Raw genomic sequence first — 21,583 nt, 5'->3', positions numbered from 1 at the left:
AAAATACTTTATGTTGAGTGAAATCACATCATCGCAGTCAAGTCCAAATGTACGATTGTCTTTCATTGAAATTGAAACATTGGGGCAGTAATACTTTCCTTAACATGTTGGACAATATTAAGCCATTTACATTTCAGGACAGGGATCTGGAAGAACTGATATGCTGTACATAAAATGTTACATAAAATGGGAGATAAATAACAGAAGCAGAATAGAATCATTAGCTAAACATCATACAGCTATGACATCTATATTATCTGTTCATTTGCCTTATCTGTAAGTCTGTATTGGGGGTTTAAATATTTGTCTGGATTCTTTTAGCTCAAATATTTAAATCGTTAAAGCAATTGTGGTACGAAGCAAACAAAGAGTGAATACTTTAGTGTGACCCCAACAAAACAGTTGGTCCCCACTCAATTTATAATACCATATGTACTGATACCGCAGAAACTAATGTTAGCCTTCTAATATGTAACATCAAACAAATCAACAACTACAGATTGTACCAAAGGAAGGCCAACGTAGTATACAGTATTTTGGATTTCTTTGAACAGCACTTTATGATACATTTCACAAACATGACTTTATATTGACTTTCATGGTATTGATTTAAAAAACATGTCAATTTTGCAGGAGTAATAAAGGTATTTTAAATAAACCATATTTTAAAAACTAATTATACATCTCATCAAAATTAATCAATAACTTAATTTAGAAAATACAAAAAAATACAAATGTAAACTAAATAGCTGTCTCAAGGGGATTTTTACTGTTATTGCAGTGTTTGGACAGAAAAATTAGATATAGGGTGAGCTATGAACAATCTATACAATTGCACCGTTTAATGTTACAAAGTCTAATGCTCCTCAACAAGCCCTATAGGTTCCAGACACTTGGACAGTGATCTGAAACCATCCACTCCACTCCAGACCTTTCCTCTAGTCACTTCAACACAACATGGTAGCCGTCATAAATTTCATCTGCAAATAGAAGGCAAACAGGACAAACTATTAGGCTTTATATATATATATATATATATATATATATATATATATATATATATATATATATCAAAATTGAATATCTACATGATGAGATTATGTGCATTTAAGTGAGGGAAATATATTACCTTTCAGTGCTAATAACAAAGCTTGTTTCCTCAGTGAAGTTCTGCACCATCTGAGAAAGATTAGTTTGTTATGTGATATTAAAATGACATACTGTATCTTTCTCTCTATTGGTATGATTCTGGTAGTTAGAAAGAAAAAGAAGGTCCCCACATTCTATTGCTCCGATCCAATTGATTAATTAATTAATTAACCAACGTTTCGACAGATGGCTGCCTTCATCTGGGTTTCGGTTGATGCTGGTAGTATCATCTACTTCACAGTATTATGACCAGTGTTATGTATTCAAGGGCCCTTCTTGCTATGTTGCCCCAGAGCTTAGAGACTAGAGGCCCCAAATATCTATCAGTCAATCAGTAACTAGACATCATCATCAAGTGCATGGAAACAGCCATGGCCATAACAGCCAGACCTGAGCGAGAGTTGATCCTGCATCCATAGGCCTACATTCCCCTGTTCCCTACCAGTCGTTAATGAGTGATGTTCCCTGCAATTGCCTTTTACACAGGGCCATTAGTGAGATTCGTGGGCCCATCCTGACCTAAGCCAGCCCAGGGCACAGGGGGACAAACAACCAACCCAGGGCCTCTGGAGGAGATAACCTAACAACTGGAGGAGATAAACCCTAGCTAGCACTCCTCACTGTTCCCCGCCCTTACCACTACTCACTGATAGAAACACACAAAAATGGTCTCATAAATTAAAACCAATCCAACTCTGCTTCCACACTTTCTCACCTCATCAGAGACCAGCACGTGGATCCCAGTAGGTCCTTGTCTGTAGATGTGGCTGATCTGCTGGGGAGTTATATTGTAAAGGAGAGCCATCTTCTCTGAGAGGTCCCACAGTGTCAGGTCCTCTAGATAGAGAGTGTGGTATACTGTGGACATGGGAGGGAAGAGATCATAATCAGTTAAAAAATATGGGGCTGGTTTCCCAAACAGAGAGACAGATTTTTTCCAGCCTAGTCCTGGACTAAGAGGAATGTTCAACAGAGATTCTGTGGGATGTAATACGGAGACCTACCCTCTCCCCCCCTGGCTTGGTCTGTGGTTGATTCCTGGTCTGTGGTTGATTCTTGGCCTGTTGCTGACACACATAGATGGTGAGGTGGGGCTTTATACACCTGCACAGTGGATGCCACAGGAATTGTCCTTTTTTTAGATATAGAGCTATACACTTGAACAAAGCACTAAACATGTGAAGATGTCAAGTGTTGCCATTTTGTTGGTCTGTTATAGGTACCTTTCCTGTAACTATAGTCTAGTCTCATCTTCCTTTGATGGCGTTGAACAGTCAGATGCCAGCTGCCAGACCACAGATTTGGATCAGGTCCTCTCTGCTCATCTTCAACAGGTCAGTACCATTCACAGAAGATCCACAGTCACTTCCAAACTGGTCTGATGACGTTTTGGAGGAACAAAGACACACAAAGAGAGAAAATTATTGGGTTATTCTCTCCAAAGGCCTTTGGCATTAGAAAGTGAGAAACAATTATAGATTTGTAGATGTGTCTGACAGTCATCTGAGTGCCATTCATGGGTGATTTCACATTTAAAATACACTGCTCAAAAAAAGAAAGGGAACACTAAAATGACACATCCTAGATCTGAATGAATGAAATAATCTTATTAAATACTTTTTTCTTTACATAGTTGAATGTGCTGACAACAAAATCACACAAAAATTATCAATGGAAATCAAATTTATCAACCCATGGAGGTCTGGATTTGGAGTCACACTCAAAATTAAAGTGGAAAACCACACTACAGGCTGATCCAACTTTGATGTAATGTCCTTAAAACAAGTCAAAATTAGGCTCAGTAGTGTGTGTGGCCTCCACGTGCCTGTATGACCTCCCTACAACGCCTGGGCATGCTCCTGATGAGGTGGCGGATGGTCTCCTGAGGGATCTCCTCCCAGACCTGGACTAAAGCATCCGCCAACTCCTGGACAGTCTGTGGTGCAACGTGGCGTTGGTGGATGGAGCGAGACATGATGTCCCAGATGTGCTCAATTGGATTCAGGTCTGGGGAACGGGCGGGTCAGTCCATAGCATCAATGCCTTCCTCTTGCAGGAACTGCTGACACACTCCAGCCACATGAGGTATAGCATTGTCTTGCATTAGGAGGAACCCAGGGCCAACCGCACCAGCATATGGTCTCACATGGGGTCTGAGGATCTCATCTCCGTACCTAATGGCAGTCAGGCTACCTCTGGCGAGCACATGGAGGGCTGTGCGGCCCCCCAAAGAAATGCCACCCCACACCATGACTGACCCACCGCCAAACCGGTCATGCTGGAGGATGTTGCAGGCAGCAGAACGTTCTCCACGGCGTCTCCAGACTCTGTCACGTCTGTCACATGTATTCAGTGTGAACCTGCTTTCATCTGTGAAGAGCACAGGGCGCCAGTGGCGAATTTGCCAATCTTGGTGTTCTCTGGCAAATGCCAAACGTCCTGCACGGTGTTGGGCTGTAAGCACAACCCCCACCTGTGGAGGTCGGGCCCTCATACCACCCTCATGGAGTCTGTTTCTGACCGTTTGAGCAGACACATGCACATTTGTGGCCTGCTGGAGGTCATTTTGCAGGGCTCTGGCAGTGCTCCTCCTGCTCCTCCTTGCACAAAGGTGGAGGTAGCAGTCCTGCTACTGGGTTGTTGCCCTCCTACGGCCTCCTCCACATCTCCTGATGTACTGGCCTGTCTCCTGGTAGCGCCTCCATGCTCTGGACACTACGCTGACAGACACAGCAAACCTTCTTGCCACAGCTCGCATTGATGTGCCATCCTGGATGAGCTACACTACCTGAGCCACTTGTGTGGGTTGTAGACTCTGTCTCATGCTACCACTAGAGTGAAAGCACCGCCAGCATTCAAAAGTGACCAAAACATCAGCCAGGAAGCATAGGAACTGAGAAGTGGTCTGTGGTCACCACCTGCAAAACCAGTCCTTTATTGGGGGTGTCTTGCTAATTGCCTATAATTTCCACCTGTTGTCTATTCCATTTGCACAACAGCATGCGAAATGTATTGTCAATCAGTGTTGCTTCCTAAGTGGACAGTTTCATTTCACAGAAGTGTGATTGACTTGGAGTTACATTGTGTTGTTTAAGTGTTCCCTTTATTTTTTTGAGCAGTGTACATTTTCTAACCTATATCTTTCATTTTCACTAGAAAAGTCCTTCAGACATCAACCCCTAGGCATCAAAACAAAAAGATACAAAGACAGCTGATACTTTTAGAAACAGGCCTAACATTCTCAAGCAAATGGATGTTCTGGCAACAATGTACAGGAACAAACAAACAATAGGTTAAGTCTTACATTAGATGAATCACACACACTTTAAATACTTTATTTGAATCCACCAATCAAATTTACAAAAAAAGGATCCAAACATTTCAAAGGTCCCTGTATGCATGGCACTCAAGGGTACAGAAAGCACCTACTTCTCCAAACAACTAGGCTGCCCACGACAGCTGAAACAGAGAGGTACCTAGCTAACTGCTTTGCCCTAGTTTTTGTCAGGCCCGCAATCTGGAGTCCAAGCACTGCAAGCCTGTGTACCTGGCCGAGACTGCTGAATATCAGTGCCACCAGCTTGCACCTACACACAAAGCTGTCCAAGCGTACCACGAGGGACTGGTACTTAAGCAGCTTCTCGGCAAAGACCTGCTCTGTGTAGTCGTCAAATGAGCAGCCCACTTAGAAAATGAGCTCACACACTATAGAGTACCTGAGAAGCTGGAGAAGATCCTACAGAAAGGCGAGAACCTGTGACGCTGAAGCCACTGCAGCGTGTCCTGCGGTGAGGACGATGGCACAAGGTGCAACATGTCAAAAAGAAGAACAGCCCTTGAAATGAGTAGCTATAGCACCCACTGACTGCCCACTGCCTCCAAACAATCGCCTAAAAAGATAAGAGATGAGAGTAACAGCCTTAATACTAAAGTGTCACACAAACGTGGAAGAGAACAAGAGTTGGGTCATTTAGTAATGATTTGTGCTGATAAGACTAGTGCAAATAAGGATTTCCAATGGGATTGGACTGTAGATAATGATTCAATTTGGCTGACCTGAGACCTCGTCCTACATTTGCCTGACGACTCATACTGAATTTAATTCCGCTGCTCTATCTACCTACCTACAGTACCAGTTAAAAGTTTGGACACACCTACTCATTCAAGGGTTTTTCTTTATTTTTACATTGTAGAATAATAGTGAAGACATCAAAACTATGAAATAACACAAAAAAGTGTTAAACAAATCAAAATATATTTTATATTTCAGATTCTGCAAATAGCCACCCTTTGCCTTGATTACAACTTTGCACACTCTTGGCATTCTCTCAACCAGCTTCACCTGGAATGCTTTTCCAACAGTCTTGAAGGAGTTCACACATACAGTTGAAGTCGGAAGTCTACATACACTTAGGTTGGAGTCATTAAAACTCGTTTTTCAACCACTCCGCAAATTTCTTGTTAACAAACTATAGTTTTGGCAAGTCGGATAGGACATCTACTTTGTGCATGACACAAGTAATCTTTCCAACAATTGTTTACAGACAGATTATTTCACCTATATTTCACTGTATCACAATTCCAGTGGGTCAGAAGTTTATATAAACTAAGTTGACTGTGCCTTTAAACAGCTTGAAAAATTCCAGAAGATGTCATGGCTTTAGAAGCTTCTGATAGGCTAATTGACATAAATTTAGTCAATTGGAGGTGTACCTGTGGATGTATTTCAAGGCCTACCTTCAAACTCAGTGCCTCTTTGCTTGACATCATGGGTAAATCAAAAGAAATCAGCCAAGATCTCCACAAGTCTGGTTCATCCTTGGGAGCAATTTCCAAACGCCTGAAGGTACCACGTTCATCTACACAAACAATAGTACGCAAGTATAAACACCATGGGACCACGCAGCCGTCATTCCGCTCAGGAAGGAGATGCGTTCTGTCTCCTAGAAATGAACGTACTTTGGTGCGAAAAGTGCAAATCAATCCCAGAACAACAGCAAAAGACCTTGTGAAGATGCTGGAGGAAAAAGGTACAAAGTATCTATATCCACAGTAAACCAGTCCTATATCAACATAACCTGAAAGGTCTCTCAGCAAGGAAGGAGCCACTGCTCCAAAACCGCCATAAAAAAGCCAGACTACGGTTTGCAACTGCACATGGGGACAAAGATCGTACTTTTGGGGGAAATGTCTTCTGGTCTGATGAAACAAAAATAGAACTGTTTGGCCATAATGACCATCGTTATGTTTGGAGGAAAAAGGGGTTAGCTTGCAAGCCGAAGAACACCATCCAAACCGTGAAGTACGGGGGTGACAGCATCATGCTGTGGGGGTGCTTTGCTGCAGGAGGGACTGGTGCACTTCACAAAATAGATGGTATCATGAGGAAGGAAAATTATGTGGATATATTGAAGCAACATCTCAAGAAATCAGTCAGGAAGTTAAAGCTTGGTTGCAAATGGGTCTTCCAAATAGACAATGACCCCAAGCATACTTCCAAAGTTGTGGCAAAATGGCTTAAGTACAACAAAGTCAAGGTATTTGAGTGGCTATCACAAAGCCCTGACCTCAAGCCTATAGAACATTTGTGGGCAGAACTGAAAAAGCGTGTGCGAGCAAGGAGGCCTACAAACCTGACTCAGTTACACCAGCTCTGTCAGGAGGAATGGGCCAAAATTCACCCAACTTATTGTGGGAAGCTTGTGGAAGGCTACCTGAAACGTTTGACCCAAGTGAAACAATTTAAAGGCAATGCTACCAAATACTAATTGAGTGTATGTAAACTTCTGACCCACTGGGAATGTGATGAAATAAATAAAAGCTGAAATAAATCGTTCTCTCTACTATTATTCTGACATTTCACATTCTTAAAATAAAGTGGTGATCCTAACTGACCTAAGATAGGGAATTTTTACTAGGATTAAATGTCAGGAATTGTGAAAAACTGAGTTTAAATGTATTTGGCTAAGCTGTATGTAAACTTCCGACTTCAACTGTATACTGAGCACTTGTTGGCTGCTTTTCCTTCACTCTGCCGTCCGACTCATCCCAAACCATCTCAATTGGGATGAGATCTGGGATTGTGTAGGCCAAGTAATCTGATGCAGCACTCCATCACTCTCCTTCTTGGTCAAATAGCCCTTACACAGCCTGGAGGTGTGTTGGGTCATTGTCCTGTTGAAAAACAAATGATAGTCCCACTAAGCCCAAACCAGATGGGATGGCGTATCGCTGCAGAATGCTGTGGTAGCCATGCTGGTTAAGTGTGCCTTGAATTCTAAATAAATCACAGACAGTGTCACCAGCAAAGCACCCCCCACCATAACACCTCCTCCTCCATGCTTTACGGTGGGAAATACACATGCAGAGATCATCCATTCCCCCACACCGTGTCTCAAGACACAGCGGTTTAAACCAAAAATCTTGAATTTGGACTCAAGACCAAAGGACACATTTCCACCGGTCTAATGTCCATTGCTCATGTTTCTTTGCCCAAGCAGGTCTCTTCTTATTATTGGTGTCCTTTAGTATTGGTTTCTTTGCAACAATTCGACCATGAAGGCCTGATTCACACAGTCCCCTCTGAACAGTTGATGTTGAGATGTGTCTGTTATTTGAACTCTGTGATGCATTTATTTGGGCTGCAATTTCTGAGGCTGGTAACTCGAATGAACTTCTCCTCTGCAGCAGAGGTAACTCTGGGTCTTCCAATCCTGTGGCGGTCCTCATGAGAGCCAGTTTCATCATAGCGCTTGATGGTTTTTGCGACTGCACTTGAAGAAACTTTCAAAGTTCTTGACATTTTCAGTATTGACTGACCTTCATGTCTTAAAGTAATGATGGACTGTTGTTTTCTCTTTGCTTATATGAGCTATTCTTGCCATAATATGGACTTGGTCTTTTATCAAATAGTGCTATCTTCTGTATACCCCCCCTACCTTGTCACAACACAATTGACTGGTTCAAACGCATTAAGAAGGAAAGAAATTGCACAAATTAACTTTTAAGAAGGCACACCTGTTAATTGAAATCCATTCCAGGTGACTACCTCATGAAGCTGGTTGAGAGAATGCCAAGAGTGTGCAAAGCTGTCATCAAGGCAAAGGGTGGCTATTTGAAGAATCTCAAATATAAAATATATTTTGATTTGTTTAACACTTTTTTGGTTACTACATGATTCCATATGTGTTATTTCATAGTTTTGATGTCTTCACTATTTTTCTACAATGTAAAAAATTGTAAAAATAAAGAAAAACCCTTGAATGAGTAGGTGTGTCCAAACCTTTGACTGGTAGTGTATATATAGATATGTCCTATATTTGCCTCAAGATCAACAATTCAAGTCTATGAAATAGTTCAATTCATCCAGATAGGTGAGGAGTTAGCACACATGCACAAACACAACCCACATCCACTAAGCCTAAACCTAACCCCTAAGCCTAAAATAGCCTCCTCACTTCTCTGAATTCTAGTTAGTTTACTATTCTTGTGACTACTTCTGGCACTCACAAGTATAGTAAAACGTGTACACACACACACACACACACACACACACTTACCTGCTGCAACCAGACTCTTATTATAATAGCTAATTAAATAGTGCACAATTTAAAAACTTGCCCCCCAATCCTCCCTTCCTCAAAACACGTAAATATTGGACTATAAATTGTGCCTTCCTGTATTATACTTATGCTAACTTCCCGCAATAAAAAAAAATTGCCATGGGGCAAAGAGAAAACATTGCAGTTTTAAAGCAAATCTTCATGATATTTTACATATTTTGCCATGAGGCTGAGAGAAAATGTAGCTGTTTTAAAGTAAATTTCCTGCAATTCTACACATTTTGCCATGGGGCAGAGAGAAAAATGTGCCGTTTTATATCTAATCTCATGCTATTCTACACATTTTGCTATAGAGGCTGCTTGCTATGAATTCTATCTGATGGCCTTTGCATGTTTAGGTAAAAAGACAAATAATGTCCCGTTTGGAACGCTGACATGTTCTATTCTACTGAGCCATTTACTTTATGTTCGTATTCTTATATTTTATTACTTCTTATTGTTGTTGCATTGTAGAGAAGGAACCTGAAAGTAAGCATTTCGTTGGATGGTGTATACTATGTGTATTAAGAGTGTGCTCCTAATCTCAGCTCGTTACCTGTATAAAAGACACCTGGGAGCCAGAAATCTTTCTGATTGAGAGGGGGTCAAATACTTATTTCCCTCATTCAAATGCAAATCAATTTATAACATTTTTGACATGCGTTTTTCTGGATTTTTTTGTTGTTATTCTGTCTCTCACTGTTCAAATAAACCTACCATTAAAATTATAGACTGATAATTTCTTTGTCAGTGGGCAAACATACAAAATCAGCAGGGGATCAAAAACTTTTTTCCCTCACTGTAGATCCAACATATTATAACAACCTGCAACAAAATGTGCATACAGTGGCAACTTGAGTTGTACTAATGGGTGTTATTCATAAACCAATGGCATCTTCAATATACCACTTGTTCTTTTTCAAATAATGAAATAAAGTTAAACAAGGTTTCCTTTACAACAAACAAAAAGTGTCTTACTGAAGATATAAAACAAAGGATTGTCCTAATTTCCTTGCTATAAGATAAACATTCTTGATTTACATTTCACATTTGAAAAATAAAATAAATACATTTCAACAGTGTAAAAAGATGTCAAAACTTTATGAATAAGTCCCAGAAAGCAGAATTGTACGTAAGATAAACGTATGTAAAAAGAGAAAACAAGAAAGACAACTTGAAGGTAAGTGATGTGTTGTGTGACAAAGCTGGTGTGTTGTAGGGTGAGCTGAACTGAGTTGCGTGTGTAGTGGTGTCTAAGTTCAGAAGTTTTCAAAGATGGCAACCGCCCAACCCCCGAAGTGGAAAGAAGAGGGTTGAGGAGTCACCTGTGTGTTGACAGTTTCAGGAAATGGAGAATACATATAAACAGATAAAGAAGAAAAGGTCAGGGAATATGTCACATGAAAGTCAAAAATACATACACAATACAATTAACCTACCTTTACACATTTGCTGCTTATATCTTTATACTCCACTAGTTTTCTGTTAAGCATACAGATTTTGTAGGACTGACCTACATTTTAAAACATTAAAACAAACCTGATTAAAATTGAAAAATTTTAAATCAATTAATCAGGGAATGGGCAGTGTAGGAATAGGAATGTATTCAAGGAAACACCTTTTCTTTTTAAAACACTTTAAAAGTCAGGCGGAGCCCCTGGAGAGCTCTTGCAGTACCCCTACAAGTTTTCAACCACATTGAGCCCGCCAATTGTAAGCTGCTAATCTTTACTTTGCAATTTACTGTTACAATATCCATCCTAGCAAGCAAGTGCTTCTGCGCAATAATCATATCATATAAACATATAGTTATCTTTTAGTCAGGTAGGTTTACATAGTAGACTACTAACTTCTAAAAAATGTGTTTGAATTATTTGTTTCTAGTGTACCAATAGTTTCCAATTCCATTAACTGAAATGTGTAACTAATCTAGTAACTTTGGGTAAATGGCCATCTAATAGGCAATATATACTGAACCAATAAATATATAATACAAAAATCCAATGGATGATGGTAAATTAGACCACAAGAGAGAATAGGAAGATGAGAACAAGGTGGGAAAACGCAGTTAAAGATTTCATAAACTAAAGTGGAATAACTAAAGTGGAATATCAAAAATTGAATATTTAGAAATGTAAGATTCTTAATGTGGGACTATTTAAAGGGGAATTGTGTGTCTGCATAAATAAGCTGAAAAAGATTTACAGAAATGTGTCATCTTGTGTGGGTAGTAAAAAAAACAAAAAAAACAAGGAGCGAATGACCAATACATTCACTTCCTTTTCCTAAAGATGAGCTTGAAGTTGTATGTGATGCTGTTGCTTTGTTTAATAGTGATGTTTCCCCCACATTTTATCTGTGCTGAGGGAGAATGTTCTTCTGAGTGGGCCTACACTCAATGACATGACATGAGTTCTTCAATCCCATCCAACAACATATGCATTTAGTAAGAAAGACAGACAGACAGTTACCTTGGCTTAGATAAGTCAGAGTTTCTTGCAGTTTTACAGCGGGCGAGGTGGCTGCACATAGAACATATTGAAAAGGAGACAGTTTGGCGCTATTTTCTGTTGAGTGTCGTTCCTCATCGTGTTTGAGGAAAGGTGCCAAAGTATCTCTAGAGAGAGCAGAGAAAGAGGGGAGGGAAAGGTGTGGTTGATTATTAGAAGATTTATCAAAGCACAAATAAGTCAGAGGCTTCTCAATGGTCAGCCAGAGCTTTCTATCTTATCAGCACCTCTTGGCCAAGGTGCATAATCACATTGCACGTTATATTTATATCCGAAGTGCATTGGAATAGGTTCATTTGCAAGGCCTTGGCCTAAGATCATGCAAGCAAGACTCAAGTGTGACAATGATGAAAATAGTCAAAGAAGTTTAATAAATTGAGGATGTCATGGCCTTAGTGCGCTAATAAACAATTATTGTTACTTTCAGTCCCCTTGAAATTAAGAATTTAAGAAAAAAAAGTCACGTTTTTCTCCATTGCACCAAACCTTTCTGATGATAAAAATGTCTTCAAAAAATACAAACGTTTCCTGATTGGAGATGTCCACTTACCGAATATAACTTGCAGTTGAATGCTGATGGTAGGGCTCGGGCTGGTTGTGCCAAAACAACATGTTTTCCAGTGCGGCGTTTATGGTATAACAAGAAACAGATAATGGGAGTTGGGTACGGCACTCTGGTCTGTCACTTCCACAGGTAGGTCTGCTAGCTCTCTCATAAGTTTGCTGGCCAGCACCCTGCTACAGGCTTACAGTGGGGAGAACAAGTATTTGATACACTGCCGATTTTGCAGGTTTTCCTACTTACAAAGCATGTAGAGGTCTGTAATTTTTTATCATAGGTACACTTCAACTGTGAGAGACGCAAAAATCCAGAAAATCACATTGTATGATTTTTAATTAATTAATTTGCATTTTATTGCATGACATAAGTATTTGATCACCTACCAACCAGTAAGAATTCAGGCTCTCACAGACCTGTTAGTTTTTCTTTAAGAAGCCCTCCTGTTCTCCACTCATTACCTGTATTAACTGCACCTGTTTGAACTCGTTACCTGTATAAAAGACACCTTTCCACACACTCAATCAAACAGACTCCAACCTCTCCACAATGGCCAAGACCAGAGAGCTGTGTAAGGACATCAGGGATAAAATTGTAGACCTGCACAAGGCTGGGATGGGCTACAGGACAATAGGCAACCAGCTTGGTGCCCTCAAAGCGCATGCCCTCAAAGCTCATCACTAAGCTAAGGATCCTGGGACTAAACACCTCCCTCTGCAACTGGATCCTGGACTTCCTGACGGGCCGTCCCCACGTGGTAAGGGTAGGTAACAACACATCTGCCACACTAATCCTCAACACGGGGGCCCCTCAGTGGTGCATGCTCAGTCCCCTCCTGTACTCCCTGTTCACCCGTGACTGCATGGCCAGGCACGACTCCAACGCCATCATTACGTTTGCCGACGACACAACAGTGGTAGGCCTGATCACCGACAACGATGAGACAGCCTATAGGGAGGAGGTCAGAGACCTGGCCGTGTGGTGCCAGGATAACAACCTCTCCCTCAACGTGACCAAGACAAAGGAGATGATTGTGGACTACAGGAAAAAAAAGAGGACTGAGCATGCCCCCATTCTCATCGACAGGGCTGTAGTGGAACAGGTTGAGAGCTTCAAGTTCCTTGGTGTCCACATCACCAACGAACTATCATGGTCCAAACACACCAAGACAGTCGTGAAGAGGGCACGACAAAGCCTATTCCCCCTCAGGAGACTGAAAAGATTTGGCATGGGTCCTCAGATCCTCAAAAAATTCTACAGCTGCACCATCGAGAGCATCCTGACTGGTTGCATCACCGCCTGGTATGGCAACTGCTTGGCCTCCGACCGCAAGGCACTACAGAGGGTAGTGCGTACGGCCCAGTACATCACTGGGGCCAAGCGTCCTGCCATCCAGGACCTCTATACCAGGCGGTGTCAGAGGAAGGCCCTCAAAATTGTCAAAGACTCCAGCCACCCTAGTCATAGACTGTTCTCTCTGTTACCGCACGGCAAGCGGTGCCGGAGTGCCAAGTCTAGGTCCAAAAGACTTCTCAACAGCTTCTACCCCCAAGCCATTAGACTCCTGAACAGCTAATCATGGCTACCCAGACTATTTGCACTGCCCCCCCACCCCATCTTTTTATGCTGCTGCTACTCTGTTAATTATTTATGCATAGTCACTTTAACTCTACCCACATGTACATATTACTTCAACTACCTCAACTAACCGGTGCCCCCGCACATTGACTCTGCACCGGTACCCCCCTGTATATATAGCCTCCCTACTGTTATTTTACTTCTGCTCTTTTTTTCTCAACACTTTTTTGTTGAAAATAAATGCACTGTTGGTTAAGGGCTGTAAGTAAGCATTTCACTGTAATGTCTGCACCTGTTGTATTCGGCGCATGTGGCCAATAAAATTTTATTTGATTTTAGTTGGATTTTATTTGGTGAGAAGGCAACAACTGTTGGTGCAATTATTAGAAAATGGAAGAAGTTCAAGATGACGGTCAATCACCCTCGGTCTGGGGCTCCATGCAAGATCTCACCTCGTGGGGCATCAATGATCATGAGGAAGGTGAGGGATCAGCCCAGAACTACATGGCAGGACCTGGTCAATGACCTGAAGAGAGCTGGGACCACAGTCTCAAAGAAAACCATTAGTAACACACTACGCCGTCATGGATTAAAATCCTGCAGCGCACGCAAGGTCCCCCTGCTCAAGCCAGTGCATGTCCAGGCCCGTCTGAAGTTTGCCAATGACCATCTGGATGATCCAGAGGAGGAATGGGAGAAGGTCATGTAGTCTGATGAGACAAAAATATAGCTTTTTGGTCTAAACTCCACTCACCGTGTTTGGAGGAAGAAGAAGGATGAGTACAACCCCAAGAACACTATCCCAACTGTGAAGCATGGAGGTGGAAACATAATTCTTTGGGGATGCTTTTCTGCAAAGAGGACAGGACGACTGCACCGTATTGAGGGGAGGACGGATGGGGCCATGTATCGCGAGATCTTGGCCAACAACCTCCTTCCCTCAGTAAGAGCATTGAAGATGGGTCGTGGCTGGGTCTTCCAGCATGACAACGACCCGAAACACACAGCCAGGGAAACTAAGGAGTGGCTCCGTAAGAAGCATCTCAAGGTCCTGGAGTGGCCTAGCCAGTCTCCAGACCTGAACCCAATAGAAAATCTTTGGAGGGAGCTGAAAGTCCGTATTGCCCAGCGACAGCCCCGAAACCTGAAGGATCTGGAGAAGGTCTGTATGGAGGAGTGGGCCAAAATCCCTGCTGCAGTGTGTGCAAACCTGGTCAAGACCTACAGGAAACGTATGATCTCTGTAATTGCAAACAAAGGTTTCTGTACCAAATATTAAGTTCTGCTTTTCTGATGTATCAAATACGTATGTCATGCAATAAAATGCAAATTAATTACTTAAAAATCATACAATGTGATTTTCTGGATTTTTGTTTCAGATTCCGTCTCTCACAGTTGAAGTGTACCTATGATAAAAATTACAGACCGCTACATGCTTTGTAAGTAGGAAAACCTGCAATATCGGCAGTGTATCAAATACTTGTTCTCCCCACTGTATGTACGTGCATCCGGTGTGTCAGTTATACTATGCACTGTTTAATAAAGCAGTTACTTAGTTACTAAGTGCGTTGCTAGCAAATGACAAATGTATTTTTCCTAGTGTATAGAGTGCATGCATGCTCTATGTTGTGTTTAAGAAGACATCCTACAATGTGATTTTCTGGATTTTCTTTTCTCAATTTGTCTGTCATAGTTGACGTGTACCTATGATGAAAATTACAGGCCTCTCTAATCTTTTTAAGTGGGAGAACTTGCACAATTGGTGGCTGACTAAATACTTTTTTCCCCCACTGTATATACCCGGTATGACATCACTTTCAACTTATTAGCATACCTTACATGACCTTTGAGAAGCAGACTGGGACTCACTGAATATGTCCCAAATGGCACCCTATTCCCAATATAGTGCACTACTTTTGACCCGGACCCATATGGCTGTGGTCAAATGTAGTGCACTATATAGGGATTAGGGTGCCACAGTCTGACACACCTCCCCTGCCCCGTAGTAGTGGTAGCCTAAAATCTAATCTTATTTTTCTGGAGTTTATTGAATAACAGTCTGATGACAAGCACAGTCAGAACTATCTTCATGTAAAATAATTTGGCTAAAACGGTGGGTTAATGTTAATATTTAGACAGAAGAACTAAGCACACCTCGGCACTCAACTCTGTAAATGAATGGGAGACTGAGCAATCCACCTGCAAACAATGCTACTGATACTGCTGCCACTTGAGTCAAAGTGGATCAACTAAATCTAGAAAGACCAACTTATATAAAGTATATTATAACAAGTGAATCAACTTTCATGGTTGTTTATTTCTAGAGCAAACAAATTTACATTGTTGCAAATCATCTATCACAGGTGGATGTTAACGAAACCCTTCTGTACAAGTTGTCATGAAAAACAAAAAAACAATTATATAAATACAGATATGAATCTTACATGACAAAACAAACACAAATAATGACATGCATAGTGAACAGATTGCTAGGAATACCTTCTCTTAGTGATCATCATCAGTAGATAATGTGGACAGTAAATGAGCCAGATCTTCATGGGTCATCAGCCAATACAGTACTTTATGCCTGTTCCAAAATTACTGGCTTCTCCCTCACACGCAATAAAATAAAACTAACATACTTGTAAAAGGATGATGGCCCCATTTGATAAGAATAACTAAAAAAACTAAAAAAAGTGATTTGAAACTGTTCAGCAGATGGGAATAGTTGCCAGATACTGTACTTAACCCTCCCGTTGTCCTAGGGTCAAAATGACCCGCCACTGTGTTGAACCAACTTTATTTAATTTTTATATTTTTTGGATCATTTGTGAGAAGGAGGCAGTGATACTTTCTTTAAAGTCTCACTGCCTCCTTCTCACAAATGATCCCAAAAATATAAAAATTAAATAAAGTTGGTTCAACACAGTGGCGGGTCATTTTGACCCTAGGACAACGGGAGGGTTAAGTACCAAGGCACACACACAGTGTACCTTACAAAGCCACATGCCCAAATATGTAGTACTGTACTAAAGGAGAACTAGGATGCTTTTACAGTACTGTACATGTCTGCTTGGCATCTTGAGACGGTTATGCCCTGTACAGTGTACATAATTTTCTAGGGCAGACAGAGACATTGTTAAGTTTTGGTCAACTTACAGAGCTCCGTGAGTGTATTGCGGCTAGGTGTCTTCCTCCCCTACCAAAATAATAACTTAATTGTTGTAAAGGCTGACCAAACTGATGAGGTTACAAGTGCACTTCAATAGCCAAAACAGGACCCATCGATTTAAGGCAGCACCAAGTGGATGTGCTGCCCAAAAACATGCAAGCTAATTCGCTAATGAGCAAAAAAGTGATAGCCAATCTTTTTATTTCATTTCATGAAAGTTGCGAAGCAGTGATTGATCAAAAGTTATGTACAAAATACTTAAGTTTGCTCATCATGGTATTTTCTTTATTGCAAAAGCTGTAGTTACGTGAAGGGAAGGTGACGAGAAGAAGTGTGTAATACTGTATTATTATAAACAACTTATATTCGCATCATCATGGTGAATATTTTTGTATCTGTTTGCAAGCTTGTTTAGTGTAGTTCATGGGGTAATGGTTTCACATTTTTAAGATCTGAGAGCTTCTGTATGTACATCCATCCTCTCCTTTCAACAGTACAAGTGATCCAAATATTACTGTGGAAAATGAACATAAGGCCTGGTAGGGCCGGTTTCCTGGACACAGATTAAGATTTGGACTAAAACACACTTTCAATTGATATTCTCCATTGAGAATAGTTTCTAATCCAGGACTAGGATTAATCTGTGTCCGGGAAACCAGCCTGTAGTTTCTTTAGATTCTGTCTCAATGAATGCACTGATCTCCTTCCGAAACCGAGCCTGTAGCGTTTGCATTATCTACAAGTGTAGGGTTTTTACTTATCAGACAAGTACACGTTATAAGCAGCAGCATCATAGTTAACAAGTAAAATGCCATAATCTGGCTACACAGGTGGAAAAAGGGGGGGAATAAATAAATGTGACACTTTGGATTTGTTTAGTGTTTTTACTGACAACGTTGTTTGTTGTCATGACTGATAATGGCCCATCCATTCAGTGTCTGACATCATTAGCAACATGGTCATTGAGTAGGTTGAGAACACTCATTCTAATTTTATGAGTTGGGAGGGATCCATTCAATTTCACTTCATTGATTCAGGGGATTTTTCTCAGGTTAGAGACAAGCTATTAGCTGCAAGTTGGCCTCTGACAATGTTTCCGCCGTAAATTCTCCCAAACTAATAGATAATAATAATAATAAAACATAGTGTTAGCCTACCTGGGCGTAAGTGAGGCTTCATAATTGGCTAACTTAAAATGTTCAAATTAAAATGTTCAAATTAAAATGTTTATAGGATTTTATGACACCATCCTTCAGTTTATAAAGAAAAACAGTGAGATTACTACTCATTCTACTAATTTCAATTGCTGCCATATTTGGTTTTCAATGTTCCCAAACCCAAGTCTTCAGCCTGGTTTATATCAGGGCTTTGTATCATCACTGGGCCAGCCATATGATTCTTAGTTTATCACAAACTGAATGCCATGTGGTCCCCATGGGAAAGAGGTATTCTGACCTCAATGGGCCTTCCTTGTTAAATGTGAAGGAATTCATTCGTTCAACTACAGTACAACTGCATTTTGAAGGGATGTGTTTTTCTTCTTCTTCTGAATCAATTTCAGGGTGTTATTTGCTATTGGACCATATCATTGTTATTGGACCATATCATAACTCCTGGTTTCGCCTATCTCCTCCAGTTACTTTTTGAATGCTCAACCAAATAAGCATCCAAAGTTAGATTATAAAAAATGACAGCAAAATAGAGGGTTGACGCATATGTACAGTAGCTTGACTCCCATTCACTCTTATAGAGAAGTCAAAAAGCGTTAAACCACCCTATACCCAGACCTCTTTTAAAATAACAAAAAATCTACAAAACGGGGAGAAAGAAATCTGATGACAAATGAAAGGACAAATTCACTGGAGAGAAAATAAAGAAAAAGCTGGGAGCAAAAGAGGAGTCCAGCGTGGTGAAGGAGAGAAGAGAATCTCAGGAATGGAGAGGTCTGGAAGAGGCACAACTATGTCTCTGTCCCAAATGGCACCCTATTCCCAATATAGTACACTACTTTTGACCAGGGCCCAAACGTAGTGGCCTATACAGGGAATAGGGTGCCATTTGGGACAGAACCTATATCCCCTAATTCAGATGCAAAGTACAGACAGGCCGATCCCTCCTACAGTTAGCTGTGTGAGGACACATCCGAGGAACTGCTGCTGTTGCTGTTGGTCGTCTGGGCCCTCTTGATGTACAAGTTCAGCAGCTTCATCTGCAAGAAGAACATTATATTATATTGTATGTTAAAACATTGTTATTATCATGGTGGAGCAAGGAGAAGTGGTAAGAGAGGTAATAATGGCACTGTTGTCTAGACCAGGGTTGGGGTCAATTCCATTTCAAATCAGTCAAATTCCAATACCAGGATTTTCAGTTTGCTTTCTCTGGAATTGACCCCACCCCTGATCTAGACCAATCAGATTGGAGCTACAGTGGGTATTGTAAGTATTCAACCCCTTTGGATTTTTTCACATTTTGTTGCGTGACAAAGCGGGATTGCTATGGATTTAGTCAATCTTTTTTCCCATTGATCTACACAAAATATTCCATAATGTCAAAGTGAAAAGATTATTCTACAAATGTTAACAAATTAATACAAATTAAATAACTAAAATATAGTTGTCTCAAAATTATTCACCCCTTTTGTTTAGGCAAGCCTAAATTAGTTCAGGAGTAACATTTGGCTTAACAAATCACTTACTAAATTACATGGACTCAGAAAATAGCGGTTGACATGAAATACAACATCTGTAAGGTCCCTCAGTCAAGTATTGAATTTCAAGCACAGATTCAACTACAAGGACCAGGGAGCTTTTCGAAAGCTTCATAAAGAAGGGCAGTGATTGGTAGATGGGTAACAATAACAAATCAGAAATTGAATATCTCATGGTCAAGTAAATAATTATGCTGTGGATGATGTATTAAACCACCCAGACACAACAAATATACACGGAGTGTACAAAACATTAGGAACACTTTCCTAATATTGAGTTGCACCCCCTTTTGCCCTCAGAACAGCCTCAATTCGTCGGGGCACGGACTAGAAGGTGTCGAAAGCATTCCACAGGGATGCTGGCCCATGTTGACCCCAATGCTTCCCGCAGTTGTGTCAAGTTGGCTGGATGTCCTTTGGGTGGTGGACCATTCTTGATACAGACGGGAAACTGTTGAGCTTGAAAATGCCAGAAGCGTTGCAGTTCTTGACAAACTCAAACCAGTGTGCCTGGCACCTACTACCATACCCCGTTCAAAGGCACTTAAATCTTTTGTCTTGCCCATTCACCCTCTGAATGGCACACATACACAATCCATGTCTCAATTGTCTCAAGGCTTAACAAATCCTTGGAGTGGATTTAACAGGTGACATCTATAAGGGTTCATAGCTTTCACCTGGATTCACCTGGTCAGTCTATGTCATGGAAAGAGCAGGTGTTCCTAATGTTTTGTACACTCAGTTGTCCTTCTGAACTGAGCTGCAGGACAGAAGGAAACTGCTCAGGGATGTCACCATAAAGCCATTGGTGATTTTAAAACAGCTACAGAGTTCAATAGTTGTGAAGGGAGAAAACTAAGGATGGATCAACAGCATTGTAGTTACTCCACAATAAGGACCTAAATGACAGAGTGAAAAGTAGAATAAAAAAATACAGAATAAAAATATTCCAAAACATGCATCCTATCCTGTGTATGCAAAAAGGCACTAAAGTAATACTGCAAAAAAAAACAGCAAAGGAATAAACTTCTTGGCCTAAATGCAAAACCTTATGGAAAATGCATTGACTAAATCATGACAAAAATGATTGACTGAAACTAGACAAAAATTATCCAGAGTTTTACTCGACTGATAATAACTAAAACTAAGAATGATGAAATGACCTAAATGTGACTAAGACTAAAGCTAAATCTAAAATAGCTGCCAAAATTAACACTGGTGTGTGTGTGTAGTGTGTGGTGTAGTGTCTGTCTGTCTGTCGGTCTGTCTGTCAGGACTTTGAGATGGCGATCGAGCACATGACAGTGGTGGATAGTGTACCTTGCTGCCCGTGAGTAGCTGCAGGTGTGGTTTTAGCTCTTCTCCAATCACGGAGTAGATGGCCACCAGACAGAACACACTAGCCTTGCGAACACTACTCTCCGTGTTGTCATAGCCCTGGGAACAGATAGATAGACCGATGATCAGTATTAATGGACAGGCTGCCAGCAGGAGACACAGACGGAGAAACAAGAGTGAACACACACACACGTATACACACTGAGTGGCCCACAGGTCATTGGGAACGTGGGAGGAGTGGCAGAGGTGTGTGCTCAGGGGCCGAGTACAGGCAAACATTTCCAGGTATAAATAAAGCAAACTGTTCCCACTGTCCAAATATGAACATGAACAAATATGGTGTAGGCCTAGAAACTACCAAGGATTTTTCAACTTTATTTTCTTTAAATTCCCTAATCCTGCATTCACAGTTCTAAACAAAGTCATCTGCAGAACTAAAACAAATTTAGATCTAAGAAAACAGAGAAACACTTATTTTGCTATGCAGTCATAATATGATTGAGGCTTTTGCCGTCTGTCCACCACTCCATACACAACTCCACACCTACATAGAAACATTTCCAGGTACAAATAACTGTTCCCACAGTCCAAATATCAACATGAACAGATATATGTGCAGATACTGTAAGGATGTTTCTACTTTCCCCCCGCAATGCCCCCTCCACCCGCATTCTATATAATAACATAATACACTGCTCAAAAAAATAAAGGGAACACTTAAACAACACAATGTAACTCCAAGTCAATCACACTTCTGTGAAATCAAACTGTCCACTTAGGAAGCAACACTGATTGACAATACATTTCACATGCTGTTGTGCAAATGGAATAGACAACAGGTGGAAATTATAGGCAATTAGCAAGACACCCCCAATAAAGGACTGGTTTTGCAGGTGGTGACCACAGACCACTTCTCAGTTCCTATGCTTCCTGGCTGATGTTTTGGTCACTTTTGAATGCTGGCGG

General features: G+C 40.9%; 1 protein-coding gene and 1 pseudogene across 2 annotated transcripts in view; both read right to left on the bottom strand.

Annotated features, from left to right (window-relative positions):
* The window catches only part of LOC311143769 (transcription factor CP2-like protein 1), a 49,529-nt pseudogene extending 44,564 nt beyond the window's left edge, over window positions 1-4,965 (bottom strand). Inside the window, exons 1-5 of the transcript in view lie at window positions 4,866-4,965; window positions 2,401-2,527; window positions 2,144-2,253; window positions 1,865-2,007; window positions 1,130-1,179 (exon numbers count right to left, since the gene is read on the bottom strand). The product of the transcript in view is annotated as a transcription factor CP2-like protein 1 (transcript). The remainder of the gene's footprint in view (window positions 1-1,129; window positions 1,180-1,864; window positions 2,008-2,143; window positions 2,254-2,400; window positions 2,528-4,865) is intronic.
* An 11,379-nt stretch (window positions 4,966-16,344) lies between these two features.
* The window catches only part of LOC311143315 (CLIP-associating protein 1-B-like), a 105,389-nt gene continuing 100,150 nt past the window's right edge, over window positions 16,345-21,583 (bottom strand). The window contains exons 37-38 of the mRNA XM_084179145.1: window positions 20,600-20,716; window positions 16,345-18,778 (exon numbers count right to left, since the gene is read on the bottom strand). Of these exons, the coding sequence (XP_084035271.1) occupies window positions 18,692-18,778; window positions 20,600-20,716 (204 nt within the window). The 3' untranslated portion in view covers window positions 16,345-18,691. The remainder of the gene's footprint in view (window positions 18,779-20,599; window positions 20,717-21,583) is intronic.

The sequence above is a fragment of the Coregonus lavaretus genome (assembly GCF_964263955.1).
Source record: "Coregonus lavaretus genome assembly, chromosome: 16".
NCBI lineage: Eukaryota > Metazoa > Chordata > Actinopteri > Salmoniformes > Salmonidae > Coregonus > Coregonus lavaretus.
Note: the sequence above shows the minus strand (reverse complement) of the source record. Positions and strands in the feature narration are given on the sequence as shown.